This window comes from Geotrypetes seraphini, chromosome 10 (genome assembly GCF_902459505.1).
Source record: "Geotrypetes seraphini chromosome 10, aGeoSer1.1, whole genome shotgun sequence".
Lineage (NCBI taxonomy): Eukaryota > Metazoa > Chordata > Amphibia > Gymnophiona > Dermophiidae > Geotrypetes > Geotrypetes seraphini.
Window position 1 is genome coordinate 15,539,735 of NC_047093.1, and position 21,050 is coordinate 15,560,784.

The 21,050-nt window shown below is 43.1% G+C and overlaps 1 protein-coding gene across 9 annotated transcripts in view; it reads right to left on the minus strand.

The window, feature by feature from the left end:
• The window catches only part of CEP112 (centrosomal protein 112), a 729,616-nt gene that overhangs the window by 178,165 nt on the left and 530,401 nt on the right, over positions 1 to 21,050 (minus strand). For all 9 annotated transcript variants that reach the window (XM_033961733.1, XM_033961732.1, XM_033961731.1 and 6 more), the window contains one exon: positions 7,730 to 7,792. In XM_033961733.1, the coding sequence (XP_033817624.1) occupies positions 7,730 to 7,792 (63 nt within the window). The remainder of the gene's footprint in view (positions 1 to 7,729; positions 7,793 to 21,050) is intronic.

The window sequence follows — 21,050 nt, forward strand, 5'->3', positions numbered from 1 at the left end:
ATTGTGAAGTAGGATTGTACAGGTTAGTTGCCTAAATACTTCAGGAACAGGTATGTTTTTAGGTGTTTCCTAAATTCCCCATAAGTAGTAGGCGTGAGCAATTGTTCCAGATCTTTGCCCCATAATGCCGCTTGATGTGAGAGAAGATGTTGATGGTGTTTTTTAAATCTACATCCTTTAACCGGTGGGGAAACAAAATTCGAGCGTGAGCTTCTCTTATGTCTGTTGGTTGAGAAAGAGAAGAGGACAGTTATATATTTAGGGATTAAACCGAATAGTGCCTTAAAGCAAAAGCATCCCAACTTAAACTTCACGCGTGCCTCCATCGGTAGCCAATGTAGAAGTCGTTAGGAAGGTGTTACACGATCGAACTTCTTCAACTCAAAAATTAGCTTGATTGTCGCATTTTGCACCAATTGTAATTGCCGCATATTCTTCTGGGAAATTGCCAGATAGGCGATTGGACTGAGTGTTAACATTTTAACTCAAAATTTCACTAAGCTGTTTAATTTAGGATCATAACAGTGGATGGGAACAAGGGCGGATTTAGGGAGTAGAACAAAGTTAGGAGCTTAGCACTGATTTTCAACACTAGCCTCGTAAATTAGGCTCTTAAATCCTAGGGAAATGAATAAGAGGACTAAATTTATGAGCAGAACCTTTAAGCTTTTAAATTAAGATACATTTTCAGCTAAAAAGTTATGCTCCTAAGATTAGCTGAATAGGGCACAAATTTAGGGGTCTGAAGATCGGGTCTGTCATGTCTAGTTGGGCTGAAAAAATGGGAACATATTACTCCCTACTACCAAAAACTCCACAGGCTATCCCTGGAAGCAAGAGTGCTGTTCGTTTGCCTGCCTCGGCTACCAATCCATCCATGGTTTGGCCCCCTTATACATGGTCCCCCACTTTACCATGGATCGTCCATCCAGGCCCACTCACAAAGCTCATCTCCTCAGCCATCCGACTCTAAAGGCCTGCCGTTACAAAAGACACCTGAACGGAGAGGGTGGTGGATGCCTGGAATGCGCTCCCGAGAGAGGTGGTGGAGAGTAAATCTGTGACTGAGTTCAAAGAAGCGTGGGATGAACACAGAGGATCTAGAATCAGAAAATAATAGTAAAAATTGAACTAAGGCCAGTACTGGGCAGACTTGCACGGTCTGTGTCTGTCTATGGCCGTTTGGTGGAGGATGGGCTGGGGAGGGCTTCAATGGCTGGGAGGGTGTAGATGGGCTGGAGTAAGTCTTAACAGAGATTTCGCCAGTTGGAACCCAAGCACAATACCGGGTAGAGCTTTGGATGCTTGTCCAGAAATAGCTAAGAAGAAAAAATTAAAAAATTTAAATTGAATCAGGTTGGGCAGACTGGATGGACCATTCGGGTCTTTATCTGCTGTCATCTACTATGTTACTATGAAAGAGAGAAAGAGAGAGAGAGAAAGAAAGAGAAAGAGAGAGAGAAAGACAAAGAAAGAGAGAGAGAGAAAGGGAAAGAGAAAGAAAGACAGAGAGAGAGAAAGACAAAGAGAGAGAAAGAAAAAAAGAGAGAGAAAGAAATACAGAGAGAGAAAGAGAAAAAGAGAGAAAGACAGAAAGAGAAAGAGAGAAAGACAGAGAGAGAAAGAGAGAAAGACAAAGAGAGAAAAAGAGAGCGAAAGAGAGAGAGAGAGAAAGACAAAGAAAGAGAAAGAAAGAGAGAGAGAGAAAGAAAGACAGAGAGAGAAAGAGAAAAAGAGAGAGAGAGAAAGAGAGAGAGAGAAAGACAAAGAAAGAGAGAGAAAGACAAAGAGAGAGAAAGAAAGACAAAGAGAGAGAGAGAAAGACAAAGAAAGAGAGAGAGAGAGAGGTGGTGGAGAGTAAATCTGTGACTGAGTTCAAAGAAGCGTGGGATGAACACAGAGGATCTAGAATCAGAAAATAATAAAAATTGAACTAAGGCCAGTACTGAGCAGACTTGCACGGTCTGTGTCTGTGTATGGCCGTTTGGTGGGGGATGGGCTGGGGAGGGCTTCAATGGCTGGGAGGGTGTAGATGGGCTGGAGTAAGTCTTAACAGAGATTTCGCCAGTTGGAACCCAAGCACAATACCGGGTAGAGCTTTGGATGCTTGTCCAGAAATAGCTAAGAAGAAAAAATTAAAAAATTTAAATTGAATCAGGTTGGGCAGACTGGATGGACCATTCGGGTCTTTATCTGCTGTCATCTACTATGTTACTATGAAAGAGAGAAACAGAGAGAGAGAAAGAAAGACAAAGAGAGAGAAAGAGAGAGAGAAAGACAAAGAAAGAGAGAGAGAGAAAGGGAAAGAGAAAGAAAGACAGAGAGAGAGAGAAAGACAAAGAGAGAGAAAGAAATACAGAGAGAGAAAGAGAAAAAGAGAGAAAGACAGAAAGAGAAAGAGAGAAAGACAGAGAGAGAAAGAGAGAAAGACAAAGAGAAAAAGAGAGCGAAAGAGAGAGAGAAAGACAAAGAAAGAGAAAGAAAGAGAGAGAGAGAAAGAAAGACAGAGAGAGAAAGAGAAAAAGAGAGAGAGAAAGAGAGAGAGAGAAAGACAAAGAAAGAGAGAGAAAGACAAAGAGAGAGAAAGAAAGACAAAGAGAGAGAGAGAAAGACAAAGAAAGAGAGAGAGAGAGAGAGGTGGTGGAGAGTAAATCTGTGACTGAGTTCAAAGAAGCGTGGGATGAACACAGAGGATCTAGAATCAGAAAATAATAGTAAAAATTGAACTAAGGCCAGTACTGGGCAGACTTGCACGGTCTGTGTCTGTGTATGGCCGTTTGGTGGGGGATGGGCTGGGGAGGGCTTCAATGGTTGGGAGGGTGTAGATGGGCTGGAGTAGTTTTTAACGGAGATTTCGCCAGTTGGAACCCAAGCACAATACCGGGTAGAGCTTTTGATGCTTGTCCAGAAATAGCTAAGAAGAAAAAATAAAAAAATTTAAATTGAATCAGGTTGGGCAGACTGGATGGACCATTTGGGTCTTTATCTGCCGTCATCTACTATGTTACTATGTAACAAAACTCTAGCCTTCCAAGCAGGTCATCTAAATGACTGGCTGAGCAATATTTTCTCGCGCTCCTCATCCTACCTAAACTGCAGAAAATTATTAAAAACTAATCTATTTAACCGATTTGTAGCCCAAGACCCCTACCCTACCCTTGCCCCCTAGATCTCCTTTTCTACTTCCTTCCCGTTCACCTACTCCTAACTCCTTATATTGTACCAGCTCCCCTGCTCACATTTACTACTTGTATCTATTTTGCGGATTGTTCCCATTCACCAATTGTATTTGCTGATTGTACCCTTTCTCTGATTGTACCTATTCGCTGATTGTCCAGCCCTTCTTTATTGTAAACCGCCTCGAACTTCTACAGCTTTGGCGGTATATAAGAAATAAATTATTATTATTATTAGTACCATTCATGGGGAACAGAAAAAAAGGAAAATAGGGAGCTTACTACTACTATTTATCACTTCTATAGCGCTGAAAGGCATTTAATAGATGGTCCCTGCTCATAAGAGCTTACAGTCTAACTTGGAAAGACATGACATATAGGGTAGGAGGAGTTAGGAGTTGAAAACAGTCTCAAAGAGTTGGGCACTAGGATTTGAACACCGCCAGAGATGGATCCCACCATAGGGATTCGGGTAGTTTGTTCCGGGCATACAACGCAGCAAGACTGAAGGGACGGAGTCTGGAGTTGGCAGTGGAGAAGGGCACAGATAGAAGGGGCCTACCAGCTGAATAGAGCTCATGGGGGCTGGGGGGGGACATAGGAGGAGATAAGCAAAGGGAGATAATGAGGGGCTGCCGTGTTAATGCATTTGTAGGTCAGTAAGATGAGTTTGAATTGTATTTGAAAATGGATGGGGAGCCAATGAAGTGACTTTAGGAGAGGTCTAACATGAGCACAGCGGCTCTCGCGGAATATAAGTTGTGCAACTGAATTTTGAACAGATTGAAAGGGAGAACAATGTCTGAGTGGAAGACCTAAGAGTTGCAGTAATCTAAGCACAAGGTGACGAGGGTATGGATAAGGGTTTTGGTATTATGCTCGGAGAGGAGGGGTCATATTTTGGTATTATTATAGAGCAGGGGTGTCAAAGTCCCGACTCGAGGGCAACAATCCAGTCGGGTTTTCAGGATTTTCTCAATGAATATGCATGAGATCTATTTGCATGCACTGCTTTCGTTGTATGCTAATAGATCTCATGCAAATTCATTGGGGAAATCCTGAAAACCCGACTGGATTGCGGCCCTCGAGGATGGACTTTGACACCCCTGTTAAAGAGGAAGAAGCAGCAGGTTTTAGCGGTGTGTTGTTTTTGGGTGGAGGAGAGAGAGGAATCAAAGATGACTCCGAGATTGCAAGGAGGAACCACCATTGTGTACACTGAAGGTGCAATGGGAGAGATAGGAAGAAAACCAGGAGAGAGCAGAACCCTGGAATCCCAGCCAGGGCAGTTTAGAGAAGGAAGGGGGGAAGTATAATACACAAACCTTGAGCGTTTAATGGTGTCAGGTCAAAAGCGCGCCGCGACAAAGGCGCGCCCAGACAATTGAGCGCAGCGCGGAGGCACGCGCCGCTCTAAATTACTGTTTTTAGGGCTCCGACGGGAGGGCGTGGGGGGGAACCCCCCCACTTTACTTAATAGACATCGCGCCGCGTTGTGGGGGCGTTGTGGGTGGTGTGGGGGATTGTAACCCCCCACATTTTACTGAAAACTTCACTTTTTCCCTGTTTTTAGGGAAAAAGTTCAGTTTACAGTAAAATGTGGAGGGTTACAACCCCCCATAACGCCGGCGCGATGTCTATTAAGTAAACTGGGGGGGTTCCCCAACAAAACCCCCTGTCGGAGCCCCTAAAAACTGTAATTTTGTGAGGTGCGCACCTCCGCACTGCGCTCAATTGTCGGCGCGCGCTTTTGTCTTTCGCGCCGTTGTCTATGAACCGCGTTTAATACAGACTTTTTCAATAGAACTAGTACTTCATACGATATATGAATTCATGGTAGTAATGGGGCCACATGTTTTGCTCTTAGTAGGAACAGAGCTTAAATCAAAGTGTTATGTCAGAACAGAACCCCAGGACTGCCAGTGAGAATCCTTCTGCAGCATGCAGAAACTGGATGGATTCCATTCGCACGCAGGCTTCTATTTTCTTCCACTTTCCCATAAACTGGAGAGCGGCACATCTCCCGGCTGGCTGGAACAAGGAGCTTGCTGGCAACGAGGGGAGCTCTTGCTTCCTTTGCACCTGGCCTGACTTACGGTTTTCCTGCAACACACCAACTTGTCAAGCAGCGCGTATCTTCCTGTGGCTTTCCCTAGAGCAAACCCAATGAAAGGAGCATCTGGGCATTGTTACACGGGGGCATCGCTAATTCCTCCAGCTGTGTACCAAGAGGCATGTTGGGATATTTCAGCATCAGGATTCTATCACAGAAATGCAAGTAGAGGCCAAGCCAACATCTGAGTTGAAATGCATTCTTCATGTGCTCTTGTATGGAAAACAAATTTCTACATTCTTCTAGAATAATAAGAGTTCTTAAAAAGTTTAGAACTATAAGGGGGAAGAAAAGGAGGAAGTCAGAAAGCACAATGCAAGTAAACAGCCTTTCTAATTTGGTTGGAAAAACAGTAGTGCTGAAATATAGCAGAAATGCATTTTCTTCTTGTCTAAGTTATTTTCTGCGATCCTGACTTTACATGCATTGAATGTCTCTTTCTGAGGTTCACTGTATTCAGAAATCGAGTCCTTACAAAGCTTTAAGAAATGAGACTGTTGATCCTTAACGTGGGATGACAAGACACTGGGCTTGATGGACCTTCAGTCTGTCCCAGTATGTTCTTATGATGACAGACTGCTCGGGACTGTAATTTCCAGAGAACACAGCTAATTGTTTATTTTGTATAAACCTCAGAGGCAGAATTTTCCCCGAACATCTTCCCCATGCGGGTGTTGGAAACAAAGGTTCATAGAAGCCACACAGTTTAGGATAATGTTGTCAGCAGCAAAACTAAAAAAAAGCGTTACAGACAATTCATTATCACTGCGTCATCAGGGTCGGCAGGAGGAAATTTTGCTCCCTTGGTAGAACGGTTTAGAAAATGGAATAAATAAATATATGTGCCTGCACACCCCTATTAGAGTTGCATAAATGTTAGGAAAGCAATACAGTACTCCCCCGAAATTCACGGGGGTTCCAGGAGCACCCATGAATGCGGATAAGGAGCGGATCAGAGGTGGGAGAGGGCTGCAGGGGCGGCGGTGGGTGCTAAAAAAACAATATTTAGGCTGGCAGCCGTTCTTAAGCCAAACCATGGACCGTGTTGGATCCAATTGGTATGCTGCAATAAACCTTTGTATCTAGACATTTAATAATAATAACAACTTTATTTTTCTATACCGCCACAATCTTGCGACTTCTAGGCGGTTCACAAAGAAGAAGAGCTGTACAATCAGCAAATTACAGTAGATGAATACAAGGTGGTTGAAAGGAAAATTATACATAGGTTGAATTATAAGAAATTAACTATTTTACATCTTACAATTGAAAATAGTCAAACACCAGTGAATATCAGGATACAATTATGAAGAGGGAATTTTAGCAGACAGGGAAGGTGGATACCTAGTGTGAGGAAGAAATTCAGGGTAAGGTGTGGAAGTTATGTTCGCGGGAGAGTGTCTGGCTAGGACAAGAATTTCTTAAACAAAGTGGTCTTTAATTCTTTCCGGAAGATGCTGTAGGTCAGCCTTGCGGTATCGATGAAATAGCCTAGCCATGATTGCTGTCTACCAGCTTGAAACTTGAAAGTTCTGTCCAGGAAGGTTCGATATCTGCAGCCAGCGATTTTCGGGTATGCAAACAGGTTGTGGTTTCTGGTAGATCTAATGGGGGAATAGAATTTGAGGTGAGGTAGAAGGTAACTGGGGGTCATTCCCTAAGAGTTGTTGGTTTTCCATCCCTCCTTTTGTATATTTCGTAGGGCCATTTTTTCTGATTTCTTTTGTTTTGAGGGAGAGGAGCACGTGTGTGTATACTTTTGGCAGTACTTAGGAGGTTTTTTTTTTGTTTGTTTGTTTGTTTTAATGACTGAAAAACTAATTGTACTTTCTTTTCTTTTGTCTAATGCAGGGGTGTCAAGGTCCCTCCTCGAGGGCCTCAATCCAGTCGGGTTTTCAGGATTTCCCCAATGAATATTCATGAGATCTATCAGCACACAAGGAAAGCAGTGCATGCAAATAGATCTCATGCATATTCATTGGGGAAATCCTGAAAACCTGACTGGATTGTGACCCTCGAGGAGGGACTTTGACACCCCTGGTCTAATGGATCGTTTCATTTCAAATGGCCGTACCTCTCTAAAATGGATCAAATCCATCTTTAAAAAAATGAGGAAAATATAAACCCATGAAACTTATTTTAAAGAAAACCTGGTAAAAATGGAATCACATGAAATTGGATTTTTCTCTCAACCTATTGCTTTGCCAAGATGGATGCTGAACGGTCCCCGATGGAATGTTGATCATTTGGTTCCAGGCAATAGGGATTTTTAATTCCCAGCTGTATAGGGTGGTGACATGTCATAGCAGCAGACAGATTATACAAGTATAAATATTTATACACACGGGCAAGATATGCTCCATGCCCACAGTACAAAAAAAAAAAAAAAGAATTTATGTGCACATGAAGGTACTTTTGCAGGATTTTAGCATTGTCTTACCACTGAGGATTTCGAGAGCTTCTGACTGTATTCCTTCTCCACCAGCTTCATTCTACTGTTGGCCTGGAAAAACAGACACACAAATATACACACAAGAGAGAAAACAAAACTAGATTAGCAGAGATGAAGAACGTGTACAGACACTTTGCCACTGACCCCTGCGCTTGGCACCTCATCTGCATGCCTATTGCTAAGCAGCTGGGATCTGTGCCAATTCCGACGCCCTTTAGTAGCAGCCAGAAAAGCACAAGGGCTTAGCTTTGATCCCCTGCCAACTATTCATCACTTGAAAGGGGGGAAAAAAATTCTACCTCTGCTGCCAATTATTGGAAAAACATAAAGGCCTCTGTGCATTAAAGAGAAAGAGAGAGAGAGAGAGGTTTATCAGGATGACTTCACCTAAGTTAAGTCAAAGAAAAGGGAAAAGGAACTCTGCATGCTTCACTGAAGGCCAAGAGGGTACAGCGTGATAGAGGCAGTATATGAATTTCGTGGAGCAGCTGGTATGCAGTTTCCTTTTGTGAAAATCTTATCATCCTTATTTTTGAAACTCAGCAATGTTGCAAGGTCCCTTTGAGGCCTGTATCCTCTCCCCACCCCTGGCTCCTCCAGCCTCAATTCATTTTTCCCTCTGAATATGAGGCAAAGTTATGAAATAAAACAAGCCACAACTGAGGCCTTTACTGCTCTTGACACTTTATAGAAAATAGCTACTGGGTAATCAGGAGGCATTTTACTAAAGTGAAACATGGTTTTGCACTTGCCACATGGTAAGGGCCCAAATTATTGAACAGTAAGGGGACAACTCTAAACCCGTTTATAGTTTATTTAAAATTTGACTTTCAGTAGTGTACAACACAAAATTTAAGAAAAGCAGTACACTTCTCCCTCCGTATTTGCGGTTTCAGCAATTGTGGTTTAGATTATTCACAGATTTTAGCTTGCTGACTCCTCCCCCCCAATTACATCAGCTCGCATAGAGAAATCGCTGATTCCAAGCGTTTACAGAGAAAATCGCCGATTCCCAGCACTTTCTTCATCGTGTTTTGCCTCTCCTTCAGGAACAGGCCAGGTCTCCCACCATGTTATTCGCGGTTTCACCATATTCACGATGGTTTTTAACAGAAAACAGCGAATAACATGAAAAGTTATTTGCGGTTTTTCTGTATTCGCGGTTCTGTTAATCCCTTATCACAGCAAATACGGAGGCCCATTAGCCTTCGGGGCAAGAGGGCAGCAGAACCAATCGAACCTCACTTGCTGCCCAGGCGCATACAACCATCTTAGGCCCCAAAAGGTTGAAGGAAGATTATCAGAAGCCATAAGTGGAGTTATGGGATCAGTCCTCTGTGCACGCCTAACCATCTGAAGGGGGCAGTATTCTGCAAAGTTTGCAACTTCCTTTCATAAAACTTTGGTCATTTGGTCAAGACAAACGAACAAAAAAAGCATCAAGGGCCCTCTGGAATTTGGGAAAAACTTTATTGTTGGACCAAAGTACCATAGTTTAAGTGAGATAAAAGAGGGGCCAATGGTGTAGTGAGGGTGAAAGGTCGTTTAGTTTCGGTTTGAATTTTTGTATAAACCGGAACTGATGTCGCCAAAACTATGATACCTTATGGAGAGAAGCGGTTCTTGAAAAAGCACGATAGTAAGTTTTAAACAATAACAGTAAAATAACTGCAGACAGGTCCTTGTTAGTATGGTATTTTTGTTAGAATTGAATTTTGATATTCTCATATGGCTTAGGATAATATATTTTTGATATTTTTGATTGTTCTAGATTAACTACGGGAGCCCTGATGAAAAGTTTAACTTGAAACATGTGCATGTTGGTAGAGGCGCTCCCTAACACTGGCTACTAATACCAAGCTAAGTATAATACTAAGGAAAAAGTTTTAAATAGCTTTGATATATAAATAAAATATGACTAATTTATAAACTAAAAAAGTACATAAACTATTGATCCTATGACAATTGGGTTCTGTGATAGAATTCACACGAACCAAGGGATTCTATAGCCCTCTGAGAATCGTGAAAAGCTTATGGAAAGGGAACCCAACTAATGGCAGTTTAGTGCACATATGCTTGTATTCTGTAACATTGCACCTAATTTCTGGGAATGCCCCTGACTCGACCATGCTACACTTCCCCCTCCATATTCGCGGTTTCCGTATCTACGGTTTCGATTATTCACGATTTTATGCCAAAAACATCATTTTCATTTTTCGAGCTATTTTAAGCCCTGTGAGCCCCCCCCCCCTTAAGCCTTCCCTGGTGGTCTAGCGGGTTTTCGGGAAGGAGCGATCTTCCCACGCTCCTGCCCCGTGCAGATCGCTCACAGGAAATGGCTGCCTTGAGCTCCCGTCATAGTCTCGAGAGACAACGGGAGCTCAAGGCAGCCATTTCCTGTGAGTGATCTGCATGGGGCAGGAGCGTGGGAAGATCGCTCCTGCCTGAATACCCGCCAGACCACCAAGTAAGGCTTAAGGGGGGGGGGGGCTTACAGGGCTTAAAATAGCTGGGGGGAAGTGGGGGTTAGGGGCAGAAATAGCCCAAATATTATTCGCGATTTTTTAAATATTCACGAGCCTGCTCTGCCCTTAATCACCATGGATACGGAGGGAGAAATGTATTTCTATGGCCACACCCTTTTTGGAGTTGTGTGCTATCAAATTTAGGTGCACGTGTTATCAATAGAGTGTAGGGCAGATCTGCGCATAACTCCAAATTAGTGCTAATTAACTCCATGAATTGACTCCTACTTGACTGCATAATTTATATATGGATCTGGGATCCACACCCAAATTTGGGCGACCTCTACAGAATCCAGGAGAATGACAGCATTACCACATACCATATATACTCGAATATAAACAGAGATAACCTTTTTTCCCCAAAAAAAGGAGGAGAAAAGGTTGACTCGAATATAAACTGGGGAGGTTAATATTCAAGTGCAGTGCCTTGCCTGGCTCTGCACCCTATTCCCACTCCCTCCCTGGCACTGCTTCCAGCCCCCTCATTCACTCTTTCCCCTGCCCTACCAGTCTCTGCACGCAGCCCTCCTCACTCCCAGGTTCTGTACCCTGTCCCCATCCCTCTCTATGCCTTGCAGGCCTCCACCAGGCCTGCCATAAGTCCTGGTGGTCCAGCGGTGGGTCGGGACAGTAGGGATCCCTCCCGCTTCCTGTCCCAGCTGAAGAATTTTTACCTCCCTCCCGCCTCCGCCGTGTACCTTTAGAATCCCTGGTAGTCCAGCAGTGAAATGTGGCAGGAGCAACCTTAATGTAAAAAAGGGAGATAAAAATTTTTTCAGATATATTAGTGAAAGGAGGAAGATAAAAAATGGAATTGCTAGGCTAAAAGATGCTGGGAACAAATATGTGGAGAGTGATGAGGAGAAAGCAAATGTGCTAAACAAATACTTCTGTTCTGTGTTCACAGAAGAAAATCCTGGAGAAGGACCGAGATTGTCTGGCAAAGTTACACGAGAAAATGGAGTAGATTCTGCGCCGTTCACGGAGGAGGGTGTTTATGAGCAACTTGAAAAACTGAAGGTGGACAAAGCGATGGGACCAGACGGGATCCATCCCAGGATACTAAGGGAGCTCAGAGAGGTTCTGGCGAGTCCTATTAAAGACTTGTTCAACAAATCTCTGGAGACGGGAGTGATTCCTGGGGATTGGAGGAGAGCGGATGTGGTCCCTATTCATAAAAGTGGTCACAGGGATGAAGCAGGAAACTACAGGCCAGTGAGCCTCACTTCAGTTGTTGGAAAAATAATGGAAGTGTTGCTGAAAGAAAGGATAGTGTATTTCCTTGAATCTAATGGGTTACAGGATCCGAGGCAACATGGCTTTACAAAAGGTAAATCGTGCCAAACGAACCTGATTGAATTTTTTGATTGGGTGACCAGAGAGCTGGATCGAGGACATATGCTAGATGTAATTTACTTGGATTTCAGCAAAGCCTTTGATACAGTTCCTCATAGGAGGCTGTTGAACAAACTTGAAGGGCTGAAGTTAGGACCCAAAGTGGTGAACTGGGTCAGAAACTGGCTGTCGGACAGACGCCAGAGGGTGGTGGTTAATGGAAGTCGCTCGAAGGAAGGAAAGGTGACTAGTGGAGTCCCTCAGGGTTCGGTGCTGGGGCCAATCCTGTTCAATATGTATGTAAGTGACATTGCTGAAGGGTTAGAAGGAAAAGTGTGCCTTTTTGCAGATGATACCAAGATTTGTAACAGAGTAGACACCGAAGAGGGAGTGGAAAATATGAAAAAGGATCTGCAAAAGTTAGAGGAATGGTCTAATGCCTGGCAACTAAAATTCAATGCAAAGAAATGCAGAGTAATGCATTTGGGGATTAATAATAGGAAGGAACCGTATATGCTGGGAGGAGAGAAGCTGATATGCACGGACGGGGAGAGGGACCTTGGGGTGATAGTGTCCGAAGATCTAAAGGCGAAAAAACAGTGTGACAAGGCAGTGGCTGCTGCCAGAAGGATTCTGGGCTGTATAAAGAGAGGCGTAGTCAGTAGAAGGAAGAAGGTATTGATGCCCCTGTACAGGTCATTGGTGAGGCCCCACTTGGAGTATTGTGTTCAGTTTTGGAGGAGGGCAACGAAAATGATAGGAGGCTTGCGCCAGAAGACGTATGAGGAGAGACTGGAAGCCCTGAATATGTATACCCTAGAGGAAAGGAGAGACAGGGGAGATATGATTCAGACGTTCAAATACTTAAAGGGTATTAACGTAGAACAAAATCTTTTCCAGAGAAAGGAAAATGGTAAAACTAGAGGACATAATTTGAGGTTGAGGGGTGGTAGATTCAGGGGCAATGTTAGGAAATTCTACTTTACGGAGAGGGTGGTGGATGCCTGGAATGCGCTCCCGAGAGAGGTGGTGGAGAGTAAAACTGTGACTGAGTTCAAAGAAGCGTGGGATGAACACAGAAGATTTAGAATCAGAAAATAATATTAAAGGTTGAACTAGGCCAGTTACTGGGCAGACTTGTACGGTCTGTGTCTGTGCATGGCCGTTTGGAGGAGGATGGGCAGGGGAGGGCTTCAATGGCTGGGAGGGTGTAGATGGGCTGGAGTAAGTCTTAACAGAGAATTCGGCAGTTGGAACCCAAGCACAGTACCGGGTAAAGCTTTGGATTCTCGCCCAGAAATAGCTAAGAAGAAGAAAAAAAAAAATTTAAATTGAATCAGGTTGGGCAGACTGGATGGACCATTCGGGTCTTTATCTGCCGTCATCTACTATGTTACTATGTTACTTCACTCCTGCCTGTGCAGAACTGCTAGCTGATTGGCTGCCACGAGTTCTCACTGGACCATCATGGATTTAAAGGTACACGGGGGAAGTGGGAGGAAAATAAAAATTCTTAGAATCGGCTGGGACAGGAGGTGGGAGGGATCCTTGCTCTCTCAGCTCACCGTTGGACTACCAGGGATTTAAAAGGTATGCCGGAGAGGGGGAGGGAGGTAAAAGTTATTAGAGTCAGCTGGGACAGGAGATAGAAGGGATCCTTCCTATCCCGGCTCACCACTGGTCCCCCAGGTCTCATGGCAGGCCCAGCAGAGGTCTGCAACAGGTTTGGGAGGGAGGCGGGTCAGCGCTGACCCGAATATAAATCAAGACCCCCCATTTTTGGGCCATTATTTTGGCCCAAAAATCTTGGTTTATATTTGAGTATATATGGTAACTCAAATGTTTGTCAAAAGCAGTTCATACACTCAAAATTGCTCAATGTACATACGTGTGAACAGTAGGTACATGGAGGTAGAGAATGACATGGGGACAAATTTGTCCCTATCCCTGCAGGAACTCAATTTCTCTGTCCCTGCCACATTCCTGTAAGCTCTGCCTTAACCACACAAGCCTCGAACACTTTTGATTTTAAAGCGTTTGAGGCTTGTGCAGATGAGGACAGAGCTCAGGCATTGGTGGAATGAGGCATTATGACATCACAATCTGAGCTCTCGAATGTTGCTACTTAGGATTTTAAAGTGGCTGAGGCTTGTGCGGATGAGGACGGAGCTTGCGGAAATGGGGCAGGGGCAGGGACAGGAAAAGAACTTGCCGGGACGGGAAGGGAAATGAGTTCCCATGGAGACGAGGAAAAATTTGTCCCCGTGCCATTCTCTTCATGGAAGTTATAGTATCTACTTCCAAGTGATGCCGTGTGAAGCAGAATATAGGTGGTGGAGGGAAGGGAGTGACATTTATGAACATAGCATGTAAAATGTGTAAATACGTAGCAACACTTACCAGCACAAACATGCATAATATACCTGCCTCGGAGCAGGTGGAATAATATGCACCTATTTTCCCCATGATCATTTTATTAAAAAAACACTTAGGTCTCCTTTTACAAAGGTGCGTTAGGGCCTTAACGCGCGGTGCCCTGTTGTAAACCTGCCCTCTGAGGAGCAGGAATTACTAAACTTTCTCCATGGATACAGAATGGGAAAAGTCTTAGGAAATAAGACCCTATCTATGTCTATAAACACATGGAATTATTGGCAAGTTTATATTATTCCAAAATCCTAATGATTTTACAAAGTAGCTGTTGGCAAATAACACTCAATTGGGCCTATTTAGTCTGCTCAGTTATTCTCCTGGACCGTGCTGCTAAAGATATATCCCATCTGCCAGCCAGAGGAACGTGACTGCTTCGGATCCGAGGCAGTGTTTGTTGTTTTATTTCAATGTCATTTTTGACAGACAAACATACACATTCCCACATTTCATCCAACACTCAACTTCCCTTCCCAGGTCTTACCGTCAGGCTCTGTATTAAAAAAATATTTAAACACATCTGAAAGAGCTAAATTATCAACTAGTTTGTGGAGGAGTGTTAGCAGTGTGCCATGGCCTATATAGTAAACATTTTTTTTCATAAAGTAGAATATATCCTTTGAAAAGCAAAGTCACATTTCCTGGGGTTTTGGAAGCTTGGCAGTGTGACTTGGGGGGGGGGGGGGAATTTTTTGTTAAAGGTATTGAAACGTACAGTGGGTCTGGTCTATAGTGCTGAATTGCGAGAATGTCACTATCGTACAGTCCTGCGGGCATATGTTTCCCAAAGTCAGGCTTATTATATGGGCTGTATTGACACTCAACTCTGCGTGGAGGTTAACTCTTATTTTCATGGTCTCTGGAGTTGTGAGGGAATACAGGCCTTTTGGAAGGCGCCTTCTTCCTTCTTGCAGGACCTGTTGCAGGTTCCCATGCCTGTATCGGTGCTGTCTGTGTTATTTGCTCATTTTTCCTTACTCTCTGTGTATACTTCTTCAGAAAAACTATTTCTTAGTAAATGTTTCATTTTGGGGAAGAAAAGTATCTTATGTTGTTGGCTCTCTTCTGACCCCCCTCCTTTTGGCTTTGGAGGAATCGGCTTCATGAGCTTATGGGCTGGGAGGCCCGTTTGGCCTGTTCTTCTCGTCGCTGGAGCAGAGACTTTGTCAACACTTGGACTCCATACTTGAACATTTTGTCCCCTGCGAGTCATAGCCATATCCTGAATAGACTCCAAATGTAATCAGGTATACCTGTTTGACATCTAACCATCCCCCCCACCCCCACCCCCATTTGTGTACTGTTGTATTTCTCTTGGTGGGGGAGGGAGGGTGGTGTTCTTTCTAGGGGGTAGGGGTATTGATCATGATCGTGGAGGATATCAGTCCTCCACAGTAGCTGGTTGCTCTTGTAAACCTTGTCTTATGCTTTCGTTGTACCTGCTGTTGTCACTGTTTAATAAAAAGATTTAAATATATAAAGTCAAACAGATTTGGCCTAGTATGTTGGTGATGTGTCTTATATACTGTAAACCATTAAAAAAGTCAAAATGAACTGTAGAACATATTAATTAAACTGTAGAACATATTATTAATTCAATATGTTAAATTTAAAAATTTAAATTAATATGTTCTACAGTTCATTTTGACTTTTTTAATGGTTCCCGAGATATATATATTTAATCTATAGAAAACCATTTAATTTGTAGTTTCTTGTTATATACTGTAAATACATATTATCAGTGGGCCTATTATTAACATGCATTCATCAAAATTAATTAAGTTAAATGTAAGTATCATGCCTTAATGTACTCGTATTAAACCAAACTAGTAAATATAGCCCATGGAATGCAACCTCTATTCAACTAACCAAGCTTTGGAATAACTTGCCACTTTCGCTAAGAAGCTTAGGCCCCTTCTTATCTTTCAAGAAGGCTCTGAAGACAATCTTGTTTGCCAAACATTTTGGAAATTAATTATTCTACTTTTTCCAAATTAGATTTCTTTGTTCTGTTCTTTTGTATTACTCTATTCTTAATGTTAACCAAGTCGAGACCCAAATTGGTTGATGACCCGGTGTATAAAACTAAGTTTTAGTTTAGCTTAGTTTAAGAGAAATGCCTAAGGTGCCTGAATTTGTAACCTGGGTTTGGAAAGTTGAGTATTTAATTATTTATTTTAAGAATTTCTATATCGTCTAAGGCCTAAATCCAAAATCTGTATCATATAAGGATGAGACCATGCAGGAAAGGAAAGAAAAGAAACCTAGGTCTTCAAATTCCTTTTTCCAGTGGACTGACTTGTTTCTTAAGGTACAGACTCCTAATTCACCTTTACGTTCCTCAATGGACCATGGTAGAGGTGGCTCAGGTCAAAGCCCCACCCACTACCACAAAGAAGCTTTTATTGCTGACTATCTGCAGCCAACCTTCCACAAAGGAAAACCATCCTTCCACAAAGATGATACAGACACATTACCCCAATTGTATTGGGTATTACAGGCTGGATTACAAAGAATTTTCAAGTGTATTTTGGTTGAAGCTACAGCCTCAGCACCCTGGGGTTGTGGGTTCAAACCCCGCGCTGCTCCTTGTGACCCTGGGCAAGTCACTTAATCCTCCAGAGCCCCAGGTACATTAGATAGATTGTGAGCCCGCCGGGACAGATAGGGAAAAATGCTTGAGTACCTGATTGTAAAAACCGCTTAGATAACCTTGATAGGCGGTATATAAAAATCCTAATAAACTTGAAACTTGGATATTATATCTTATGGACTGCAGAAGGAATAAGTATTGAGGCAAGGATCAACAATGAATTTGAGAGCCTGAGATAATCATCAACATACTCTGGGCATCAGGATAGAGGTTCATTCCTGTCAAGGTATAAGCAAAAGTAATCAAAAAACGATCTAATTAAAATGGCAGAAGAGTGGCGAATGAACTTGACTCTTATGCCAAGGGATGTTGGGTTCATTATGCCCTAAACAATTTACCAAGAATTCAATACCTAAAGTAACATAAGAATAACTTTATTGAGTCAGACCAATGGTCCATCAAGCCCAGTAGCCCGTTCTCATGGTGGCCAATCCAGGTCACTAGTACCTGGCCAAAACCCAAACAGTAGCAACATTCCATACAAAATCTCATAGAATAGCAAGATTCCAGAATCCCAAAGAGTAACAAGATTCTAGAATCCCAAAGAGTTGCAACATTCCATGCTACCAGTCAAGGGCAAGCAGAGGCTTCCCCCATGTCTTAGTAACAGACTATGGACTTTTGCTCCAGGAATTTGTCCAAACTTTTCTTAAAGCCAGCTACGCTATCCGCTCTTACCACAACCTCTGGCAGCTTAACTATTCTCCGAGTGAAAAAATATTTCCTCCTATTGGTTTTAAAAGTATTTCTCTGCAATTTCATGGAGAGTCCCCTAGTCTTTGTAATTTTTGATGGCCCGGTGCCCGCATACACAAATTCCCATTTATGATGCCAATAAGGCAGCCAACAGGCTAACTTGACACATAAACCTACCACTCACATGTAAGTTCTGGAAACTTGCAGAGGCAGTAAAATTGGAGCATTTCACTTCACATTGGTCTCTGCACACACCAGAATAGAACTTATGTTTGTTTTAACCAAACAAATGGTAGGTCATGCAAAGATGACCAAGAATTAAAGATATGCCAGTGATTGCTTAAGAAAAACTGATTAAGAATCTGTTGCTTTCTGATGTGAGGTTTTTTTTTTATTTAGTAGAAAATGTACTGGAACATCCATTTCACAATGCTGGCAATACTTCTTTGAAAGCAATAAGAAGTTGGAAAGTCTGGTAGAAACTCTATGTACGCTGAACTCTGTTAACATTTCAAAATTGGTAAGCAATAAAATTCTGCAGCAACCCCCTAATTCTATATATGGTGCTCAAAACTGCGTGCATGATTTAATTGCTTAATGAGCCAATTAGCGCCAATTAGCACCAACAAACGAGCTGTTTATTCGACATGGGTTCCCTGACAATTATGAAGAAAGCCCCAATTACTTTTAAGGCAGATTTGTTAAAATGGATTAGTTTTTCTTTGATAAATGGTCTATTTCTGAATGAGCTGGGTCATACTCTGGCTAAGCCTATTATAAAAAATCATAAAGAACCTATATCTATTAAAACAAATTATAGACCCACTAGTGTTTAAGCCCGTTACATTAACAGGTGCTAGAATATATGTCTATCTTTCTTTCTTTCTTTGTCTTTCCCTGCCCCTGCCTCTTTCTTCCTTTCTCGCCCCCTGCCGCTGTCTATCTTTCTTTCTATTTCTCTCCCTCTCGCTATCTGTCTTTCTTTCTATCTCTCTCTGTCCCTGGCCCCCTTTGTCTGTCTGTCTTTCTTTCTTTCTGTCTCTCTCCTTGCCCGCTGTCTTTCTGGGTGGATGTCTTTCATTCTTGTGCGCTGCCTGCCTGTCTTTCTGTCTTTCTCTATGGCCCCCTTCTGTCTCACTCCCCAAAGCAAACCAAGATTGCTCCCTCGTCCCCTTTCCCTCTTCCCCCCCCATTTCCCTGTGCAGCAGCAGCAGCAGCAGCAGCATTCCTCCCTTTCCTGTGCAGCAGCAGCATTGCCCCCCCTTCCCTGTGTAGCAGCAGCATTCTCCCCCGTTCCCTGTGCACCCCCCCTTGCCTGCTCCTCCAGTCCTGCAGTAGCTCTTCTCCCTTCCTTTTACCTCCTCCCTATTCAGCAGCACCCATTCCGTTCTCCCTGTCCTACAGTAGCCCTTTTCCCTTCCTTTTACATCCTCCAGTCCAGCAGCATCTCTTCCCTGCTCCCCCTGTCCTGTAGTAGGCTAGCCATCAGTAGCGTTTCTCATCCCCCCTCCCCTCTCCTCTTATTTGCTTTGTTTCATCACTGAATTGTTCAGTCTTTTTACTTTGTGAACTGCCTAGAACTCTTCGGGTATTGGCGGTATAGAAAATAAAGTTATTATTATTAATAATTGGCTATCAATTATTGGTGCTAATTAGCCATAATTGAAATTATATGCACACATCTCTATAGTTGCTATTCTATAAAAATTCATATGTAAATTTTCTGTGCAGATCTCAAAAGGGAGAATGGCTATGGGTGGGTCAGGAGTGTTCAATGGAATTTGCGCACAATCTCCCCCCCCCCTTTTACAAAACTGTGAAAGTGTTTTTTAGTGTAGGCCAGTGCGTTGAATGCTCTGCGCTGCTCCCTTCCCAATGCTATTGTGGTTTTGTAAAAGGGGGGGGGGGGGATATTATCTATAATAATAAAGCCCGATGTAATGATTCTTGGGCGAAATGGAGATCTTCAGTCGTAACGTTGTACTTGGATTGAGTTGGCTGGGTAGAGAATCTTCACCCAAGCTAAGTATCGCTTTCATTTAATATCAATGGACGATGAGAAATAAATCTATATAGGGCAACAATCATAAAAATTTCTTAATACAACAGTCCCCTTGAGACAAATACGATCAATGATAGCCTGCATATGGGTTATTCCTTATGATTAGCTCCGAGGTTTAGCTGCAGACACTTGAGATCTATCGTCTTCGTGAAGGGAATTCTGATTGTTATTACTCTTAAACAAAGCGTGTTAACATTAGGTATTTTAGTGTGATTCTCTGGAAATGGCCGGACATTTCTTACTGTTATCTGCCTAGAACTGAAGGGTTAAGGCGGAATAGAAGTCAATAAATATAAATATGTATATAAATATATATAATATAAATCTATATATAAACACTGAAAGCCAATGTAATTGCTTTAATACAGGAGTAATCTAATATAATAAAATGGTAAGCCGTGCATGCGCACTTCCTAAGTGTGTGCCGGTTTTCCGTGAGCTGTAGCGACACATAGGAAGTGCGCATGCGCGGCTTACGATTCTTTGAAAGACACGGCGGTGGCTCCTCTCACAATCCCCGCCTGCGTCGGACTTCCGACGCAGGCGGGGATCATGAGAGGAGCCACCGCCGCGTCTTTCAACTAAAAAAAAAAAAAAAAACAAGGCGGATGTCGGCCCGATGGCTGGAGTTCACCGCTGAGTCTGGTGAGGAGTGCTTCCCTCAACAGGAACCGTCGGGTCTAATTCAAATACTCCCGGCAGGTCGGGAGGGGGCGGAGCAGGCTCGCACGCCTGGCGGGGACCGGACAGGAACTAGACACCCTGCAGGAGCCAGCCTGATGGCTGGAGATCACCGGACTGGACAGGGGGAGCAGGTAAGGGGGTGCTGCAGTACAGGAGGAGCAGGGAAGAGGTGATTCTGGACAGGGGGGGAGGTAACAGGAAGGGAGGCCTACTGCTGGATAGGGGAAGCAGGGAAGAGGTGCTGCTAGACGGGGGGTTGGGGGAAGGTAAAAGGAAGGGAGAAGGGCTCCTGCAAAGGAGAAGAGCTACTGCTGGATATGGGGAGCTGGAAATGGGGTGATGCTGAACAGGGGGAGATAAAAGGAGAAGGGCTACTGCTATATAGGGGGAGCAGGGAATGGGTGGAGGTGCTGCTGGACAGGGAGGAGGTAAAAGTAAGGGAGAAGGGCTGCTAGCACCTGTTAATGTAACGGGCTAAACAACTAGTATGCTCATATTGCGATGTCCCTGTGATTAATCTTGTAGTTGTATTTTGAACTATCTGCAGCGCCCGTATTCTTGTTTTTGTCACACCCAACAATGGCGCATTATAAAAATCGATCCTAGAAATTACCAGGCTCTGCATTACAGATTGAAAATCAGGGCCAGATAGCATAGGTTTTATCTTTGTTAGGATCCGCAGTTGAAAAAAGGCTGATTTTATACCACATAAAGTTGATCCGTGCCTAATTTATTATACTTGCCAGGATTTATACCAAGTTTCCAAGTTTGTTTTTTTAATCTTTATTTATTGAGTTTGAAATAACATACAAGTATTACAACTTGAACAGGAAAAACGGAAAGGAAAACAGTTATTAATTAACTATCTCAAGATTAATAAAACATAAGAAAACAAATTCTATCCTTCCTAGACCTCAACAGTCT